Source organism: Penicillium cataractarum, assembly GCF_028827025.1.
Source record: "Penicillium cataractarum strain IBT 29864 chromosome Unknown utg000002l, whole genome shotgun sequence".
Taxonomy (NCBI): domain Eukaryota; kingdom Fungi; phylum Ascomycota; class Eurotiomycetes; order Eurotiales; family Aspergillaceae; genus Penicillium; species Penicillium cataractarum.
In genome coordinates this window covers 2,017,599-2,035,330 of record NW_026622738.1, presented here as the reverse complement: position 1 = coordinate 2,035,330, position 17,732 = coordinate 2,017,599, and the positions used below count along the sequence as shown (strand labels likewise).

The 17,732-nt window shown below is 50.6% G+C and overlaps 7 protein-coding genes across 7 annotated transcripts; 3 read left to right on the top strand and 4 right to left on the bottom strand.

The window, feature by feature from the left end:
- Positions 1 to 84: 84 nt before the first annotated feature.
- On the top strand, positions 85 to 2,123 carry N7496_002809 (Major facilitator superfamily domain general substrate transporter; the record flags this gene model as incomplete). The annotated part of the gene is made up of 9 exons (XM_056695740.1): positions 85 to 122; positions 190 to 456; positions 514 to 645; positions 712 to 803; positions 872 to 933; positions 1,017 to 1,117; positions 1,165 to 1,591; positions 1,663 to 1,750; positions 1,804 to 2,123. 9 exons carry the CDS (start codon positions 85 to 87, stop codon positions 2,121 to 2,123), a joined length of 1,527 nt encoding a protein of 508 aa, XP_056557952.1.
- A 1,014-nt stretch (positions 2,124 to 3,137) lies between these two features.
- On the bottom strand, positions 3,138 to 5,691 carry N7496_002808 (uncharacterized protein; the record flags this gene model as incomplete). Its single annotated transcript, XM_056695739.1, has 2 exons — positions 3,138 to 5,036; positions 5,098 to 5,691. The coding sequence occupies 2 exons, from the start codon at positions 5,689 to 5,691 to the stop codon at positions 3,138 to 3,140; spliced, it is 2,493 nt and encodes an 830-aa protein (XP_056557951.1).
- Positions 5,692 to 6,941: 1,250 nt separating this feature from the next.
- On the top strand, positions 6,942 to 8,802 carry N7496_002807 (putative DNA polymerase iota; the record flags this gene model as incomplete). Its single annotated transcript, XM_056695738.1, has 2 exons — positions 6,942 to 6,989; positions 7,060 to 8,802. 2 exons carry the CDS (start codon positions 6,942 to 6,944, stop codon positions 8,800 to 8,802), a joined length of 1,791 nt encoding a protein of 596 aa, XP_056557950.1.
- A 432-nt stretch (positions 8,803 to 9,234) lies between these two features.
- admB (uncharacterized protein) lies at positions 9,235 to 11,850 on the top strand (the record flags this gene model as incomplete). The annotated part of the gene is made up of 2 exons (XM_056695737.1): positions 9,235 to 9,460; positions 9,500 to 11,850. 2 exons carry the CDS (start codon positions 9,235 to 9,237, stop codon positions 11,848 to 11,850), a joined length of 2,577 nt encoding a protein of 858 aa, XP_056557949.1.
- A 606-nt stretch (positions 11,851 to 12,456) lies between these two features.
- On the bottom strand, positions 12,457 to 13,382 carry cdc31 (putative cell division control protein Cdc31; the record flags this gene model as incomplete). The annotated part of the gene is made up of 2 exons (XM_056695736.1): positions 12,457 to 12,942; positions 13,107 to 13,382. 2 exons carry the CDS (start codon positions 13,380 to 13,382, stop codon positions 12,457 to 12,459), a joined length of 762 nt encoding a protein of 253 aa, XP_056557948.1.
- A 588-nt stretch (positions 13,383 to 13,970) lies between these two features.
- Positions 13,971 to 15,455, bottom strand: N7496_002804 (uncharacterized protein; the record flags this gene model as incomplete). The annotated part of the gene is made up of 1 exon (XM_056695735.1): positions 13,971 to 15,455. The coding sequence occupies one exon, from the start codon at positions 15,453 to 15,455 to the stop codon at positions 13,971 to 13,973; it is 1,485 nt and encodes a 494-aa protein (XP_056557947.1).
- Positions 15,456 to 15,843: 388 nt separating this feature from the next.
- N7496_002803 (ssDNA-dependent ATPase MGS1) lies at positions 15,844 to 17,478 on the bottom strand (the record flags this gene model as incomplete). Its single annotated transcript, XM_056695734.1, has 1 exon — positions 15,844 to 17,478. One exon carries the CDS (start codon positions 17,476 to 17,478, stop codon positions 15,844 to 15,846), a length of 1,635 nt encoding a protein of 544 aa, XP_056557946.1.
- Between the last annotated feature and the right edge of the window lie 254 nt (positions 17,479 to 17,732).

The window sequence follows — 17,732 nt, the reverse complement described above, 5'->3', positions numbered from 1 at the left end:
CCCACGCTCCTTTTATCTTGTATATCTTTGTGGCATGTCCAGATCTCTAGGCCTTCACCGAAGTGTTTCTGCAAAGGTTACACGATGAGTACAAACGCGCACCATAATGGCCATCCCGCTACGTATGCTTCGTACACATGAAATCTAAAAATCATTTCCGGGTATTACTGACATTGATTGATGAATTAGAATCGACCACCCTCTAATCCTCACGAGTGTTCGTCAACTGGTGGAAGACGTAAGACTATTCCACCATCGCCTTAAACTTGAGAATATTGTTGATCTCGACACTCTCATCAAAGGCGCCAAGTTAGCAAAACAGCCATACAATTTTGGTGTGATCGGTCTCAGTGATCCAGAATATGAAACAATAGAAAACGAAGATTCGCACTCGTTCTTGGAAACTAGGGGGCTCCTAGTTACTATCATGGCGACAGCCTGTGCGGCTATCACACAGTATGTCTATCTATTGCGACTGTGACACCTGTGGACTTTTTTTTGATTATCGTATAGGGGATGGCAGCAATCCACCATTAACGGAAGCGCTCTGTTTTCATGGCCGGAGGAATTGGGCCTCGACTCCAACAAGGATGAGCTTCTCATCGGTTTGATAAACGCAGCCCCGTGGATTTCGGGAAGTTTGATGTTGGTGACACTATCACCTTTTGAGTCGATCTTAGCACTGAGATGCCAACTCTAACGATGTTATAGAGGAACATGGTTGAGCGATCCATTTCAAGATAGATTTGGAAGGCGTCTTCCGCTATTCGTTGCTGCCTTGTTCTGCATCGGTCTGGTGATAGGTAATTAGTATCATTGTGGCGCCCCAAAGCCTACTGATGGGTCCTAACATATGTTTATCACTTACTAGGGACCGCTCAATGCACTCGGTGGGAACAGCTACTTATCTGCCGATTTGTACTTGGTATTGGAGTAGGTTTGGTCCCTCCCACCTGTTCCATATTAATTTCTCATTCTCATCGGTGCTAAAATACTAATATGTGCAATTTGAGCAGATTGGCGCGAAGGCTTCGATTGCACCTGTGTTCGCGGCTGAGGCAGCCCCCGACCAACATCGAGGTCAGGTCTTGATGATGTGGCAGCTCTTTGATGCATTGTAAGTTCCCGCATTGGGTAAAGGGCTATCTAATATCTTAATTTTAGTGGCATATTTCTCGGCTTTCTTTGTGCTTTCCTTGTTCGGGATAGTTGGAGAGTGCTGCTGGCGACCGCAATAATCCCCGCTATCGTCTTGCTGTTCTTGGTGTTCATCTGTCCTGAGTCGCCGCGCTATCTGATACAAAAGAATAGGTACGCCAAGGCGTACAAAAGTTTACTTGAGCTTCGAGGGACCCAGATACAAGCCGCTCGCGACCTTTACAACATCCATGCGCAGCTTCAGGCCGAAGCAATCAATGTATGGAGACCAGAAGAAGCGCAGTGGTCGGATGAGCACAAGCTCTATGTTTACCAAAGATGGATAAGTCAAGGTAATTTCTTCAAGCGAATGGGACACCTCTTTACGAAGTCGCGAACTCGAAGGGCGTGCATAGTGGCGTCGATCGTGATGTTATCACAACAACTATGTGGAGTGAGTTATTGAAACCAAACATCAAAATTCAGAGGGTTCTCCCTGGCTAAAGATTTATGCGCCGTCGGTAGATGAATGCGTTGGCGTTTTATTCGTCAGATCTCATAAAATCCGACACGTTGTCTAACTCCCTTGCCAGAATCAAAGGTTATAATTTGGGTATGTGGACATAGAGGAGGGCCATGACAAGACAGGCGACTGACTTCAGACAGGCTTTGGCCTCGCCAACTTTATTTTCACTTTCCCAGCTTACCGCTTTATTGACTCGCGAGGACGCCGGCCCCTGTTACTTGTCTCATTGACCGGGATGCTGATAAGTCTGGCCGCTGTCGCTGGATTCTTCAAAATGACCGATCCCAACACTCGACTCGCTTTGGTATCAACCTTCAGCATCACATTCTTTGTTTTCTTCTACTCGATCGGTGCTGGACCCATCCCATTTACCCTGAGTGCAGAAGTGTTTCCATTATGTGTGCGCGGTGAGTTGATCGGCCTCGCTTGTCCCTATTATCGTACACTGGGCGAGCGCTAACATCTGCTAGACGTGGGAATGAGTTTCAGTGTTATGATTAATTTCCTTTTCCTTGGTCTCTTGGTATTTGCTGTACCATCATTGACCAAGGCATTTGGACATGGGAAGACCTGTGGGATGCACAACCAAACCCATTGCGATGGACAGTCAAATATTTTGTTTTTCTTCACGTAAGATGCCCAAATCCCGCTACTCGTTACATACTAATGTTTGAAAAGGGGACTCAACTTCTTGGCACTAATCTTGATTTTTCTTTTGGTTGGTTTATCTACTTGCTAGCGCCATGAATCCCGCTGACCCAATAGGTACCTGAAACTAATTACCCATCGCTGGAAGGCATGAACGCAATATGTGAGCCTTTCAATTGCTTGAATCTAACTTTATTATAATATGAGAAATGTTCTAACTAATGTCTTAGTTGATCGTTCAACCATGGAGCATCTTAAAGACCATCTCCGCCCTCTGAGGCCTTTCTATGGGAGATTCGTTCGCCAGGCAGACGTGCAAGACACAGAGCTTCCAACCAGAGAAAATGATACTGTTGAAGTATAAGTGGAGAGAATGAGTTTGAATGTTTCTGGATTAAAGGAGCTGTATATTCATGATTTATGGACTGTTGTTAGATTAGAGCAAGATGCCCCTTTGGTGTCTATCAATTTATTTCCCTAGAAAGCTAAGTTTTGGGCCAGGGTCTAAATTACTGATCACGCAACACGAACAAGCTTATGTAAATCAAGTAGAAAAGCCCAGTAAGACAGTGGCTATATCTCATTTGTAAGGCTCATCCAATCCGGTTTGCGCGTCTCTCTTGCCGGGAGTGGATGGGTCGATCGTCTCTGTCTTTCGATGCGGACTGCATGATCACTAAGATCCAGGCCAGTAAGCTCAAGTAAATAATTACGTGATATAGCTAGGTATCAAGGCACTAGACAAAAACTCCTTCTTCCTAATTATTTATCGTTGAAATTTGGAATATAGGAAATGTTCAAAATAAAGCATGTATCATTGGCACCCTCATTTTCTCCATCTTTTAAGCATTTTTTGCATTTCCTTTGTCGTTCCCTTCTCCGCATGGGGAAGGACTGCCCTGGCCTTGAGAAGCAGTTCCGCAATATGAACCTTATTCTGTGCTATAGCAAGTTGCAAGGGGCTCTTTATCGGGTAACGTTTATTGACATTTGCCTTCCCACTGAGGAGCACGTGGAACTTCTTCTCCCACAGAGGGTTAATATCCAAGGCACCATAGGCTCCGTCAATTCCGTGGCTTATGTGCCGCATCATAGGCGTCTCATACCCGGGTTTGCTTTCGGGTGGAGAATGATCGAAATGCATGAATCCTTTGAACGCTCTGAGAAGATCTTCGGTCGACTCAATGTTGTCGACTGCATAATGCAGACAATTCAGTCCGTCTTCATCGAATATTGTGGGTTTCGCACCATGCTTCAAAAGCTCTGAAACCATAGCAACGTGACCTTGAGAAGCTGCTTCCATGAGCGGTGTCTTTCCGGCCTGAGAAATTTCATTTAAACAAGCTTCAGAGCCATGTCGGACCAAGATGTCAATTATGATCTTCACCTTGTCAAAATCACCCTTCAACACGGCAAGATTGAGGGGCGTTTCTTCTTGCGATGAGCGACTTTCCACATCCAGAGTCTGCTTGTGCCTCGACAAAACAAATATCATACCGGCACTCCCACTTTCAATAGCGTGGATCAAAGGCCGGTTTCCCCCGCAGTGTTGTTCTATATCTAGATCAGGTCGGCTTCGCAGAAATTGCTCAACGACGACCACTGATCCACTCTTTATTTTTTCCACGAGGAAATCGATTTCAAATGGATCCCGCAGTTGATCGACGGTTCTCGTCGTGGAAGTACTTCCTCGGGATGTTCCAGGTGTATTGGGAGTGGTTATTGGGGTGGATGTGGCTGACGGACTGGCAGTGACATGTGGAATGGCAGCAGCAGGCGGAATGGCAGTGGCAGACGGTGCTAAACGAGGGCTCAGAAAGGCTGGTGTTGGATCCATAGGCATCTTACAAAGCCTGTGTAAGCGGATGTGAACCTCATCTGCGTATGGTCGGTTGCTGAAATGTATTTGAAGCATTGAAAGAAGAAGATCCCGGATTTCGTGCAAGAATTGCAGGTTATATGAATCACGATATTGTTCTGGCAGGACCATGATCCATTCCTTCACACTCTGGTCCAGAGCGAGAGGATTTTCTGTGTAGTAACGATTTGGAACAGGCGGCCTTTCCACTGGCATATCTCTCCAAGAATCGCGGCCAGGTTGTTGACGCCCATGGTTAAGGCCCAGGGCAATTACCCGGACTAGAATGCACCCGAAAGACCAAATATCGCTTCTTCGTCCGGCATGTTCATCTGGTGCTTGATATATACCACCAACAGGGGCGGGGACTGAAGGTTGGGCAGTAGACAAGTCAGATTCATACCTTGCCTCCCCCGATATACTGCGTCTTGCTACTCGAGAGACACCAAAATCAGTGATTCGCCAAATTCCTGTTGGCGAACCGGCCTGTTTATAGACCAGAATGTTTCGAGGTTTAAAGTCCGCGTGACAAAGTGCTTGGTGTTGAAACTCAAGCCAGTCACATTTAGCCTGGAGGCCCCGATGTAGGAATTCAAGTGCGGCAGCGAGCTCACAGGACTCGTTAAGCAGATCTCGGAGCGAATACTCGGTTGAATGCATCGATTGGTAACCTTCAGAGAGGAAGTCTTCCAAATCCATAGTCGCGCAAGGGGTAATGATGTTCAAATCATGATCAACTATGACTATCGCAAGGGGGTAAACAATTCGGTTATGGCTGGATGAGCTGGACTGGATAAATTTCAATAGTTTGATCTCGACTTCATAACGCCCACTCCGGAAACGCTTCCGAGCAACCATGAGTTCAGCCTCAAAGTCGGACAAGATATGTTAGTATCCGACCTCAATGTATTCCTAGTTATTTGCTTACAGAGTTGGCTTGATCTGTGTACAGACCAAGGTGGTCGTTCAAATGTTTGAAGACAATGTGGTTGCGTGGTATCATTTCCTTGGTCACCTCGCCAAACCCACCGTTTCTGAGCCAATTATTGTCTCGCACTAAGGGTAGGCGTGTACCTTGGTCGTGGGGTACAAGTGAATAACCATCTAGGGTCACAGGGATATAGGTCCATTTCTTCGTGATGAAGTTCCCTGGGAAAGAGGTGTCGCCCAGAAATGATTTGTGCTTTAGGGTTTCATCGTCCAAGCTCTTGATGTTATCATCGCGGCGTTTGGCAGGAGCATCGGGATGTAGAAAGAAGATTTGTCTGAACCTTGACCATCCATCCCAATGAATAGCAATCAGAAGAGAAATCATGCGAAGCAAGCTAGTCTGTGCGATCTCGATTTCCTCGGGTGGAATAGACTCATCCGCGTGGGCCTTTAAGAAACGCGCGAGACGATCTCCACCCCATACCTCTTGGATTCTATCGTATGAGATAAATGCCGTATCGGGTGTGCCTCTGTTGTAGGTCTTTTTATCTAGCTCCTCCCGGAGGTCATCCACCTTCACACTCGAGCTCATCTGGCCCGAAATGGGGGCGAAAAGCCCAAGAGAATGACTAGGCAAAAGACGTGGGGCTTAAAACGGTTGTTATGGGTGTACTTTGACTCAAACAAATCCCAGGCTGACCCGAGGTAAGGGAAAACGAGCCACTGGGGTCTTTTGGCGGGATGTAGTAATGGATTTGGACGAAGGATTTCACAGCAATAAGGCGGGTACTTTAGCTTGCGAGAAGATAGGTGTGTAAGGAAGACCCCAGCAGAGTGAGGAGAAGGCAGCCCAACACGCTCCAGGGGTTTCAGCCTCAATGCTATTACGTTTACCCATCAAGCCCTCGACGTGGCGGGACACTAAGACACCGTGCACTTAGTTCATAGATAGATAGGACAACCATCAGATAGACATCAGTCTTTATTTTATATTACTTGCTTGCCTCGGCAGTGACTTTCATGGCCTTCTATACTCTATCGACAAGCCCTTGCCGTGTAGACTCCACTAAGCGCAGGCTACGGGGCCCCCGGACTGTGGAGTATGCGGGGATGAACATGTTCACCCTAGAGCAAAGTACCACGGCCTTATCTTACGCCAGTCGATGGCATCTGTTCTGTCCACAAATTTCGGGCGGCAATTCAACAGGTCTGTTTGAGTTGCTGTTAAAGTGTTCCATATTTTCCCATCACATGCTACTTCTACTCGTATTATTCGAACGAGGCTGACCTGGCCACGTTTGTAAGTACCTCTCAGCCTCAAGTTATGACTCAGTATAGCCTAGTGACTAACTATAAAACGAGGAACTTTTAGCCCGGCAGTGGGTACGTGTGTTAGTGCCCTGGTATCGAATAGCGTCATGAAACAACTCTTGAGTTATGTATCCGTGACAATTAGGAAGATCGCCGATGGTGCATTTTCGGCCTCCCACTTCGACGGAGCCGTTTGTGCAAGAGATAGAATCTATGAAGCTAGTGGATATAGAGGTAAGACATACAAAATTTTGTGATTTATTATAGTACATACCAGATGGTGACATCGAGTACCTATACTCTGGTCGGGTATAGAAGAGAAGACGCAGTATCGCCCTCGCCCAGCGAACTGGTGAGTGTTGATGGGTGAGTAATCAGTGCCTGAACGGTCCGGCACCAACCATGCGACCGTGCTGATATTTACTCCGCGAGCTTGAGCCGCCTGTATAGCTGCATATTATTCAACCAACAGCAGCAACTAGGCTCAACACACCCGGTACTCATGGAGAAGGCTGCAAAGTCTCAGAGTCGATGGCTGCAGTACCGACGCGTAATGACCGTCGAGTCATCCTCCACCTGGTACAGCACCCTCCAAGTCCCCAATACAGCCCACCCTGAGATTCCATCGCCGCTAATACATGAAATCTAGGATTATGACTGTTTCTATGCCTCAGTATTCGAGGTAGAGCAGCCAGCACTCAAGTCCCTGCCTCTAGCAGTCCAGCAGAAGCAAATCGTGGTGACGTGCAACTACGAAGCGCGACGGCGTGGTCTGCACAAGCTCCAGCTCATCAAGGATGCGAAACGTATCTGTCCCGATGTGGTCATCGTTCTAGGCGAGGACCTGACCAAGTTTCGCGATGCATCTAAAGATCTGTACTCTTTTGTGCGCGGCTTCATTTGGGGCGGACGCGTGGAGAGGCTGGGCTTTGATGAGCTCTCCTTGGATGTTACGGAGATGATTGATTACAATGTTCAGTTGTTAAATTCAAATGACTTGACGACTGCTTTCTTTCATTTGGATCGGAAGGACCCGACCGTTGGATTTGTGTACGATGCTTCTCGCTTCCTTGGGGCTACTTATCCGCCTATGCAAGATGGCTCGGTGGTACTGCCTAAGATATCATCGCTGGACATGAGGCTGCTCCTGGGATCCCATCTTATTGGGTATCTACGAAGCCGAATGGAGCTTGAGAAGGGCTTTACTGCTACAGGGGGTGTGTCGACATCGAAGTTACTGGCCAAGTTGGTCGGCAGCGTACACAAACCCAACAACCAAACTACACTTCTCCCTCCTTACGAATCCCCTGGCGATTCCGTTTCCGAGGGCAGCAATGTCACCCAATTCATGGATGACCACGAGATTCGAAAGATTCCGGGTATCGGATCACGGCTCGCCCAGAAGTTAAGACTTAAAGTGACTGGTCAAACCACGGGGGAAGAAAAGCTCACCGTTCGAGATGTTCGCCTATTCCCTGGAATGGGGCCGCCAGCTCTAGAAAAGACCCTCAGCGGACCCGGCGCACCAAAGGGAATCGGGATGAAGGTCTGGAGCATCTTGCACGGAGTCGACAATATGGACGTGCTCGAAGCACGCGACCTACCTACCCAGATCAGTATCGAAGATACCTACGGGCGCGGTCGGCTTGATACGATAGAAAATGTCCGACGCGAGCTAGAAGTACTAGCGAGAAGTTTGATCCGACGAATGAGGACGGATCTGCTCGACAGAACTGACAGCACTGCGCCTCAGCCTCGGTGGCTGGGCCACCCACGCACCCTGCGCCTGTCAACTCGCCCACGGAACCCTCCAGAGACGGACGGGGCACGGTCATATAATTGGAATCGCATTTCCCGGTCGGCGCCACTGCCGAGCTTCGTCTTCCATGTTGACGAGAACATCGACGCAATCGCCGAGCGACTGGTCCATGAACATGCGATGACCATGTTCCGCAAACTCCACCCCGAAAAGTCCGGATGGGACCTGCAACTGATGAATATTGCCGTCACTAATCTAGTGGAGAGTGCTGGGGACCAGAAGCAAAGCAGTGGGCGAGACATTGGGAAGATGTTCCGTCAGCAAGAGGCTGTGCTGCGGGACTGGAGGGTACATGAGCCAGAACCGGAGAATGGAGAACAGGGTGACAAGGGTCCTGATACCAATGAAAGTCGAGGCCAAGACCCTTTGCGCGAAGAAAAAATGCAGCAGCCTGGTGGTTGTGATGTGGTTTCAGATCGGGAGGACGGGGAATGGCAGGAAGACGACGAGTCCGACGGGTTGTGGCGAGTGAGTCTGGCGAATGTCGAATGTTCGCTGTGTGGAGCCTCCATCCCGCATTTTGCTCTGTTGGCGCATGAGACATTCCATGCGGCGGAGAACGAGGCCGGATGAGGAGGAGAGAATGATGTGTAAGAAGTATACTTTTGAAGTTATAGAGCATGGAGTTGGGGAGATAGACCTTGACCACAACAACGACAAGAATAGTAACAAATTAGGTACTACCACTATCATATCTGCACCAATTTATTACTAGTTCTAGCAATGATTATGCTAAATGTGATGTTTCAGTCTGCCAAGTCCAAGCCTCGTCGGCCGATTGGCATTTGTCGTGCTTGGCGAGAGTCTTGGACTCTTGGGGGACTCCGCAGGGCGCTTGGCTGATTATCATCTTCCTGGCCTTCTTCCTCCTCTTCCTTGTTCTCCCCCATACTTCTTTTACTTCCTCCTCGAGTGTTTTGCTCTGTAGTGGTGATTGGCGATTTCTAATCTCCGCGGATCTCCGGGTGGACCCTGCGCGCCCTGAATCTTCTCTTTGGTCCCCCGATGGTTGCCTGGCTGGACCCTGGAAACCCTGGAAACCCTGGAAACCCTGGAATCTCCCCCACCGACCCCGAGAGGCTGAGCAACTCGTTAATTATTATCTCCTCTCTGCCGGCTTCCTCTCTCAACCCATCATTGCCCGACAATGAGGTTGCGACCGAGCGTCCTGCCCGTTATTGGGGCAGTCTCGGCGCTGTTCACACTCGTTCAAGGTGTGTCTCGTCTCGCTGTACGGAGTACTGATTGCTGACTGCCTTCTCTTTCCCAGCGCGATCTCAAGCGTCAGACGCCATCCGCCAGACTACGCCTATCGATAATGCTGTTATTCGTACCCAAACTCATCAAATAGACCACCTATCACATTTCGATCTTACCTTCGAACTACATCGCGATGGACAGCGGATCAAGCTTGAGCTCGAGCCAAACAACGATATTCTCGCCGACGATGCTTACGTCCAATACATTGGCGCCGATGGTCTCTGGCAAGGCGAACCCATTCAGCGACACGAACACAAAGTATTTCGCGGTCGCGCCCTGGTCGGCTCGGGCAAGGGACGATGGACACCCGCAGGCTGGGCTCGGATCACCGTACGAAGGGATGGCCCCGAGCCACTGTTCGAGGGCGCGTTCAGTATCGACTATAACAAACACCACATTGAGCTGCAGTCGACATATCTCGCCAAACAGCGCCCTATCGATACCGATATCGAGCATCGAAGCGGCGACTACATGATTGTCTACCGGGACACCGATATGATTCGACACCACACTGAACTCAAGCGGTCGCTGGGTGATTCTACAGGTTGCTCGGCGCATAAACTCGATTATAATGCTGATTTGACCAACTCCATCTTTCCCTTTGGCCTCGATCAGTCCGATGGTCAATGGGGAGTTACGTCGCTGAATTCGTTGTTTGGACTTAGCAAGCGCCAATCCAACGATGTGGGTGGAGTGTCTGGTAGTACGGCCGGTGTGAATTTGAAGAATACGGTCGGCGATACGTCGGGATGCCCCAAGACTAAGAAGGTCGCTCTGATTGGCGTTGCGACGGATTGTGAAATGACCAACTATTTCAAGTCCAACTCGACCCCGAAGGACGCGGCAAAGGATTGGGTTATTAACCTGGTCAACACGGCATCGAGTCTGTACGAGGATTCATTCAATATCTCCATCGGTTTGCGCAATCTCACTGTGAATGATCAATCTTGTCCCACGACTGCTACTTCGGCTCTCCCGTGGAATATTGGCTGCAGCGGTGGGAATATTACCTGGCGGTTGAATGAATTCTCCAAATGGCGTTCGAGTAATGCAGACAGCAACGCTTACTGGACTTTGATGACCGGCTGCCCTACTGGCCAGGAGGTTGGTGTGTCCTGGATGGGTCGTCTGTGCAGTTCCGAGCTCGTCAGTTCAGGGGATAATTCAGTCTCGGGCGCGAATGTCGTGGTCGGCAATCAAGGCTCTACATGGCAGATCTTTGCTCACGAGACCGGTCACACCTTTGGCGCCGTACACGATTGCGATGCAGATGCATGTACTCAGGATCTGGAAGACTCTTCCCAGTGCTGCCCACTATCAGCAACTACTTGCAATGCGAATGCCAAGTACATCATGAATCCGTACGCAGAGTCGAGCATGACAAACTTTTCTTCATGCACTATAGGGAATATCTGTTCTGCCATTGGTCGCAATAGTATCAAGTCGACCTGTCTCTCCGACAATCGCGGAGTCGTGACCATCAGCGGCAGCAAGTGTGGCAACGGCATCGTCGAGGCTGGCGAAGACTGTGACTGTGGCGGCGAGGAAAACTGTGGAAATAATGCTTGCTGTGATGCCACCACATGCAAGTACAAGAACAACGCCGTCTGCGACGACTCCAACGACAGCTGCTGCAGTCAATGCCAGTTTACACCCGCAAACACGGTCTGCCGTGCGAGTACCGGTTCCTGTGACATTGCCGAGACATGCTCTGGAAATTCCAGCTCCTGTCCTAGTGACAAGTACAAGGACGACGGATCCTCTTGTGGCAGTGGTCTCACCTGTGCGAGCGGCCAGTGCACGAGTCGTAACTACCAGTGCCGCACCGTGATGGGCTCCCTTCTCAACACCAACGATACCTGGGCCTGCGAGAATACGGTAGACCCATCTTGCACCCTGATCTGCGGTACACGCCACAGTATCATGGGGTATGACGCCGGCGATTGCATTGACCTATTCCAAAATTACCTGGACGGTACGCCCTGCAACGCCGGTGGTAAATGCTACAGCGGTCAGTGCAAGGGCTCTTCTGTAGGCGGCTGGATTCGCGACCACAAGAAGCTCGTTATTGGCCTCTGCGTCGGTGTGGGCAGTCTTATCGTCCTCTTCCTGCTGTACTGTCTTATTAACCGGTGTCGCATGGCTCGGGCAAGGAGTCGTATGGCCAAGAATGTCCGCCCTCCACCTGGAATGGGTCGTTATCCTGGCCCTATGCCTGGTCGTGGACCTCGAGGACCACCTCAAGGACCACCACCTCCTCGGGGCCCTCCGCCCGGTCCTCCTCCGGGTCCGCCTATGAACCAGTGGTATGGCTATCATAACGATGGATATCCCGACGTCCCCCCTCCTCGGTACGGTTAATGACGACTCTTTCTTTCCTTTGCATAAGTTTTTTCTGTTGAGTTTGGTATACATCGGTCCTTGCATGCATTGCGTGTTCCCTCGGTTACGGGCTACATTCATTGGGTTAAAGCTTGAGGGTTGGCCTTGGGCTTATGGTTTGGTTTCCGTTCTTTGGCGTCAATATTGGAAGTCATCTGTGCAAATGAAACGGTTGCTCCTTGGTATATACGGGGTGTGAACTCTTCTCATCTTCTTGTCAATGTTTAATTGCCTTTTCTGTTTCGCGTATCTGTATTTCGAGAGGAGTGGACGCCACTACGGCTGAATTCACCTGCTAGTACGACTGCATTTATCTATGGTAGCGCCTCAGCGATTGCATACCCTCTGTACTTCATCCGTAGTCGAATAGTCGAAACGAACAATGGGCGATATCTACACACGACAAGATATACTTGAAACAAGAAATTTGATCAAATTCAAACACCCAAACGAATACAACAAAAGTAGGGAAAGACCCAAAACAAAGTAGATATAAAACCCAACACCAAAAACCCCCTCATGCAAGGCACAACACGACCCTCCCCTATAGTAAGGAGTAGAGTACTTACTCAAGGGGAATGACAATCACTGCCAACAAATCCCCACAAAAGCCTCCCTCGTAACACCCCCAACCCCCTCAAGATCAAACTCCTCAATCATAGCCCTCAACTCCTCCTCCTCCAACCCAGTCTCGCCCAACTCCCTCGCCACACGCCTCAAATCCTCCAAATCAATAAATCCCTTCCCGCCCTCGTCGAACAGCTCGAACGCGCGGAGGATCTCGTCCCGCGGGTCTCGCTCTAGGATCTTCAGGGCCGTGACGGCTTGGAAGGAGGATAGAGGCATGAGGAGGTTGGAGGGGTGTTGTGGGTTTGAGCCCGTGTTGAGCTTTGGTTGTTGTTGGGGGTTGGAGGCGGATTGTTGTTGTTGGACTTGGGGCCGGGGGACGCCGTAGGTTGTTAGGAGGGAGATTAGTTCTTGTTTTGAGAGGGTGAAGCCTAGGGCGCGGAAGGCGACGCGGAGTTCGTGGTAGTCTAGGTGACGGTCGCGGTCGAGGTCGAAGAGGGTGAACTAGATGGATGTGTTGTTGGTTAGCGATAGTTTTTTTGGCGTCATTCCTATTGATTCGATGGTTTCGCTCGTTGGGTAGGTATGGCAGTCATTGCGGGTCCCTCTGCTTCCCAGAGGAACTGCAGACGCAGAGACAAGGGGGATGCGGAGAACTCAATCCTTACAGCTTCATTAATCTCCTCCCTCTGTTCCTCAGTCAACCGACTCAACGGGTTCGCATCCTGCCCCGGGTGGGACTGTGTCGCTGCAGGCGCGGATGTAGGCTGCTGCGTTTGCTTAGGCCCCTCGGGCCCGCCAAAGTCCGCAGGGGCCGTGTTGCCCAGTCCACGATGCCTCGAAAAGGACGAGGCGCTGAAGGGCATGGCGTTTGTGTTGACAGAGCGGTCTGGCATCTTTGCGCCCGCGTAAGAGCGCGACGCGAAGGGTTGGCCGGAGGCCATGGTGGTAGACTTGTGCGGGGATGGCAATGCGGGAGTCCAGGGCGATGAAATGAGTGTGCTGGTTGGGATATGCCAATTGATGTAGGTTTGAAGGGATTAGGGCTCGTGGCCCGATGTGTTGTGGAGGTGGTGGATTTGGGCTGGTGGTGTTTGGCGGTGGAGAAGAGGAAGAGGATTCTTGAGACGCGCCGCGGGCGGAAATCAGCCACCGTTTGGGATGCCGCGGGCTGTGGAGTAGTGTCACCCATCTTATTGCACAGTCTGATCTACGGCTTTCTTTTCGATTTTGAGAGTTCATAGTACTTCTCTTGATATTTATTCCATTCCATTTCGGAAAGCAAAGAGCGCCGGGGGTATTTGGGTATTTAGCTAACAACGAGGACAGTGGACAGTAGACATGTGGTGAGCGACGAGTATCTACCCAACCCGAGACGAAAGTAAACAAAAGGCGCGGTTGGTAATAAGAATAATGTTCTCGCACGCCCGTTCTCAAAACAGGAAAATATCGAGCGCGTTTCACCAATAAACATGGCAAAGGCATTCACCTAAGGACCTGGATTCAGGAAATGAATGTGGAGGAGCGCACCCTCAGATCGTGATATGACCCCCATCGCTTCCAGCCCATGGATATCCGGGATTATCGTAGGCGCTGTCGAGGCAAAGCATGCCAGACTCCCAGGAATCAATGAAAAATGGGTCGACATAATCCTCGAGTGGCTCCGGGTCCAGAGATGGCAGGTCTTCATTCGGGGCTGGTTCCGTCGGCATGGTCGGTATGCTCTCAGGTAGATAGGGAGTGGTCTCTGGAAGACATGGAGTGCGCTCTGGAAGACAGGGAGGATCGATAAGAGTATTCTGAACCAAGGTTAGTGTGTCAGGTCTCATATCAGGGGAGAGGGGGCGGGCGGGTGCAGAGACAGGCTGGGTAGGTGAAGAGGAAGGTTGAGGAGATGTCGAGACATATTGAGATGATGTGGGTACAGGTTGAGTAGACGTAGACACGGGTTGACCACCAGCAGACACAATCTCACCATCGTCTCGATTGAGTCTGACGCAGCTGCGACCGCGTGCAGCACAAGGAGGGCAAGGGTCGCCGGGTCCACACCGTTTCTTGCTCTTATAGCAGGCCGTGCAAGCTCCCCCGTTGTCCTTCAAGACTCGCATACCTTCTTTCTGGCTGTCAAGCTCCTCTCGACTCCGGATTCTTTTTTCACGATACAGTTGCCCACTTGGAGGATCTTCTAGGATGATGTTGAGCTTCATGTCTGGGGATGCCGACCTCGCTCTGGAGGTTGCGCGGTCGTGGGTTGCTCGCTCGGAAGAAGTTCGGTCGACGAGCGGCGGGGAGTGTTCATCCATGCTAACTTCATGAACGCCCGAGACATAAGGACTTGTGTTAGAAGAACTTGTCAACGAGTTTTGACGCCGAGAAGCTCTTGCCGGGGAAGAAGGTTTCCAAGCTCTTCGTCTAGTGGCCCGTGGGGTCCGGGGCATGTTGTTGGGTTGGGGAAGAGTATGATAATGATAATCAAACGGGCGTTGCGATACAGGCTCAGAAACACCATCCATGTGGGGCACTTCTGTAGGAAAGGCCCATGGTGTAGGGGCTGCCGGAGTCCAAGGCTGACCAGAGTTCGACTGACTGCTCAGCGCTGGTTGAGGAACCGCACCGACTGAACCACGGACGAAGGGTATTCCTAGAGCCCACGGAGCGTGTGACCCCGAAGCAAGAGGCTGGCCAGTGTTCAAGCTGTGCTGAGCTGCTGATGCAGGCGTCGACTCAAAAGAATTCTGCGTGTGTGAAGCTCCAGTGGGAAGTGCCCATGGAGTGGATCTTCCAGAGCCTGGGGTCTGAACAAAGTTTGAATGTCCGTGACTCGCTGATAGTGATACTGACCCCGAAGAGACCTCCGAGCGAAAGATCGTTGGCCGAAGGGCCCATGAGCTGGGAGGACCCGGAGGCGGAGGTCGAAAAGTATTCAAACGATTGACAGGAGTTGGTAGTCGTCTTTCATTGATATCGTGCATCACAGACTCGTCAGACCTGAACACTGGCCCGCGGCCTGGATACATCGTGTTCAGAGTCCACAGATGCGAAGCACGTATATGGAATAAGTCGATAGGTATAATGCAGCAGAATGAAGAATGGTAGCGTCGAGCTTGTGGCTGGGGTGCTGAACGAGGATGACCTGAAGGTGTAGGAAGGACTGGCATAACCCTAGGTACCCAGGGTCCTTCCCGCTTAGGTAACTGAGGGTCGAGTGAGGATTGCCCACGGGGGAGGGACATTGCTCGAAAGGGCAAGTACGGTTTTCCCTTCCAAGTTGAGCTTAGTAGCCAGCGGCAGCGATATCAACAGCCAGAAGGCCTGTGACGGCAGACCGTCGTATTATAATTCTCGTCTGGATTGAACGGCACCATTGTGACTATCTCTTGGAAGGTTGTGAGATTGTCAGAATAGTTAAAAAGAGACCCCAGAATAATCATAATCTGAAGTCATCAAATCGGGGTCTCGTTTGGCTCCCAGGTCCAAATCCTCCAGAAAGGTGCGTCCCATAAGTTTCTCTGGAAGGTAGTCTTGCTGTACTTTACCATCGAGATAGTTCGGGTTGTACTTGTACTCCTTGCCATAGCCCAGCTCTTTCATTAGCTTGGTGGGTGCATTTCGCAGATGAATAGGAATGGGAAGCCCCGCAACACCAGGTTCGTCCAACGCAGCAAAGGCGTTGTTCAGTCCTCGGTATGCTCTTGTACTCTTCTTCGATAGAGCCATTGCCACCGTTGCATGTGCCAGGTTAATGCGGGCTTCTGGTAGGCCGATCTTCTCCACGGCGGAGTGAGTCGAGATCGCAAGGGTCAACATGCTGTTATCGGCCAAACCGATGTCCTCTGAAGCAACAACTATCAGTCTGCGAGCGATATAAAGAGGATCCTCGCCTGACTGGATCATGCGAGAAAGGTAGTATAGCGCCGCGTCCGGGTCACTGCCTCGAATCGACTTGTGGAATGCTGATATCGTGTCATAATGTTGGTCACCAGCACGGTCATAGACAAGGGTTTTCGTCAGCGCTTGCTTGATGTCCTCTTTAGTAATGCTCGGTCGTTTCGACAGGTCCATGGCAAGTTCGAGCAAGTTGAGTGAGGTTCGAGCGTCACCATCAGCGAATCGAGCAAGATATCGGATCAACTCGTCATCGACCAACTCTGATGGGGAGTAGTTTGGCCCTTCAACTCTGAGTGCTCGCTGGAGAATGGAAATAATGTCTTCGTCCGTCAGTTTGGACAGGGTAAATGTCCTGCACCGCGAAAGCAGCGCATTCTGGACCTTGAAGGATGGATTCTCCGTGGTTGCACCAATCAAAGTGACCTGGCCACTCTCCACGGGACCGAGAAACACATCTTGCTGTGATTTGGAGAACCGATGGATCTCATCACAGAAGATTATTGTCTTTCTCCCAGTGAGACCGAGTTCACTGCGGGCCTCGGCGAAGATCTTCTTGCACTCTGCGACGCCGGAGCTAGTACTGTTGATCTCCACGAATCGACTTCCAACCATCGAGGCTACCACTCGGGCGATCGTTGTCTTGCCTGTCCCAGCACTGCCCCACAGAATCATGCTGGGCACCCGATCTTGTTCAATGAGGCCTCGGAGGACCCCATTCTTGCCGACAAGCTCCTGACCACAGACTTCATCTAGAGTCTTCGGGCGCATTCGTTCTGCCAGTGGGGCTGCCCTGTGGAATGCATTGACCTTTGGCCGCTTGGTCTGTGGCTCCCCTGCTTCCTCGTGTGGTTGCTTCACGCCAATGTGTTCTTGGGACAGCGGGGAATCTTGTGCGAAGGATCGTTTGCCATTGACTGGTCGTGGTGTAGTTATACTCGAACGTGAAGGGGACTCTTTGGTCTGGCTGAACTGGCTCTGGGCCTTTCGTGCGGATGGTGGCTGGAATATGCTGGGAACCGGTCCTTTCTGAGATGACGGTTGATCACTCGGGGAAGACGAGGGTTCTTCCACGAAGCTTTGACAGCCCGAATCAATGTGGTCGTTGATTTTGAGCTGTGGTACAGACTTCTCACAGATTGGACACAGAACCATGGCGATTGAATTCCCCGAGAAAGAATTGTCACCTCCCTACAGTGACCGTCACGCAGACGCAGCTGGTTAATTGCGGAGACGCGTCGAGCGCGATAGCTGCTTAGGTAATCAGATATCGGCCGGAGCTCCGAGGATGTCGGCCTTGGTGCCTTGCTGACATGGTTGGATTTGCTAATTTGGAAAGTCTAGGTAGCTGAGTGGCAGATGGGATAGAAAAGAAAATGGTCCGAAGTCTAAACTATCTAGATTTATGA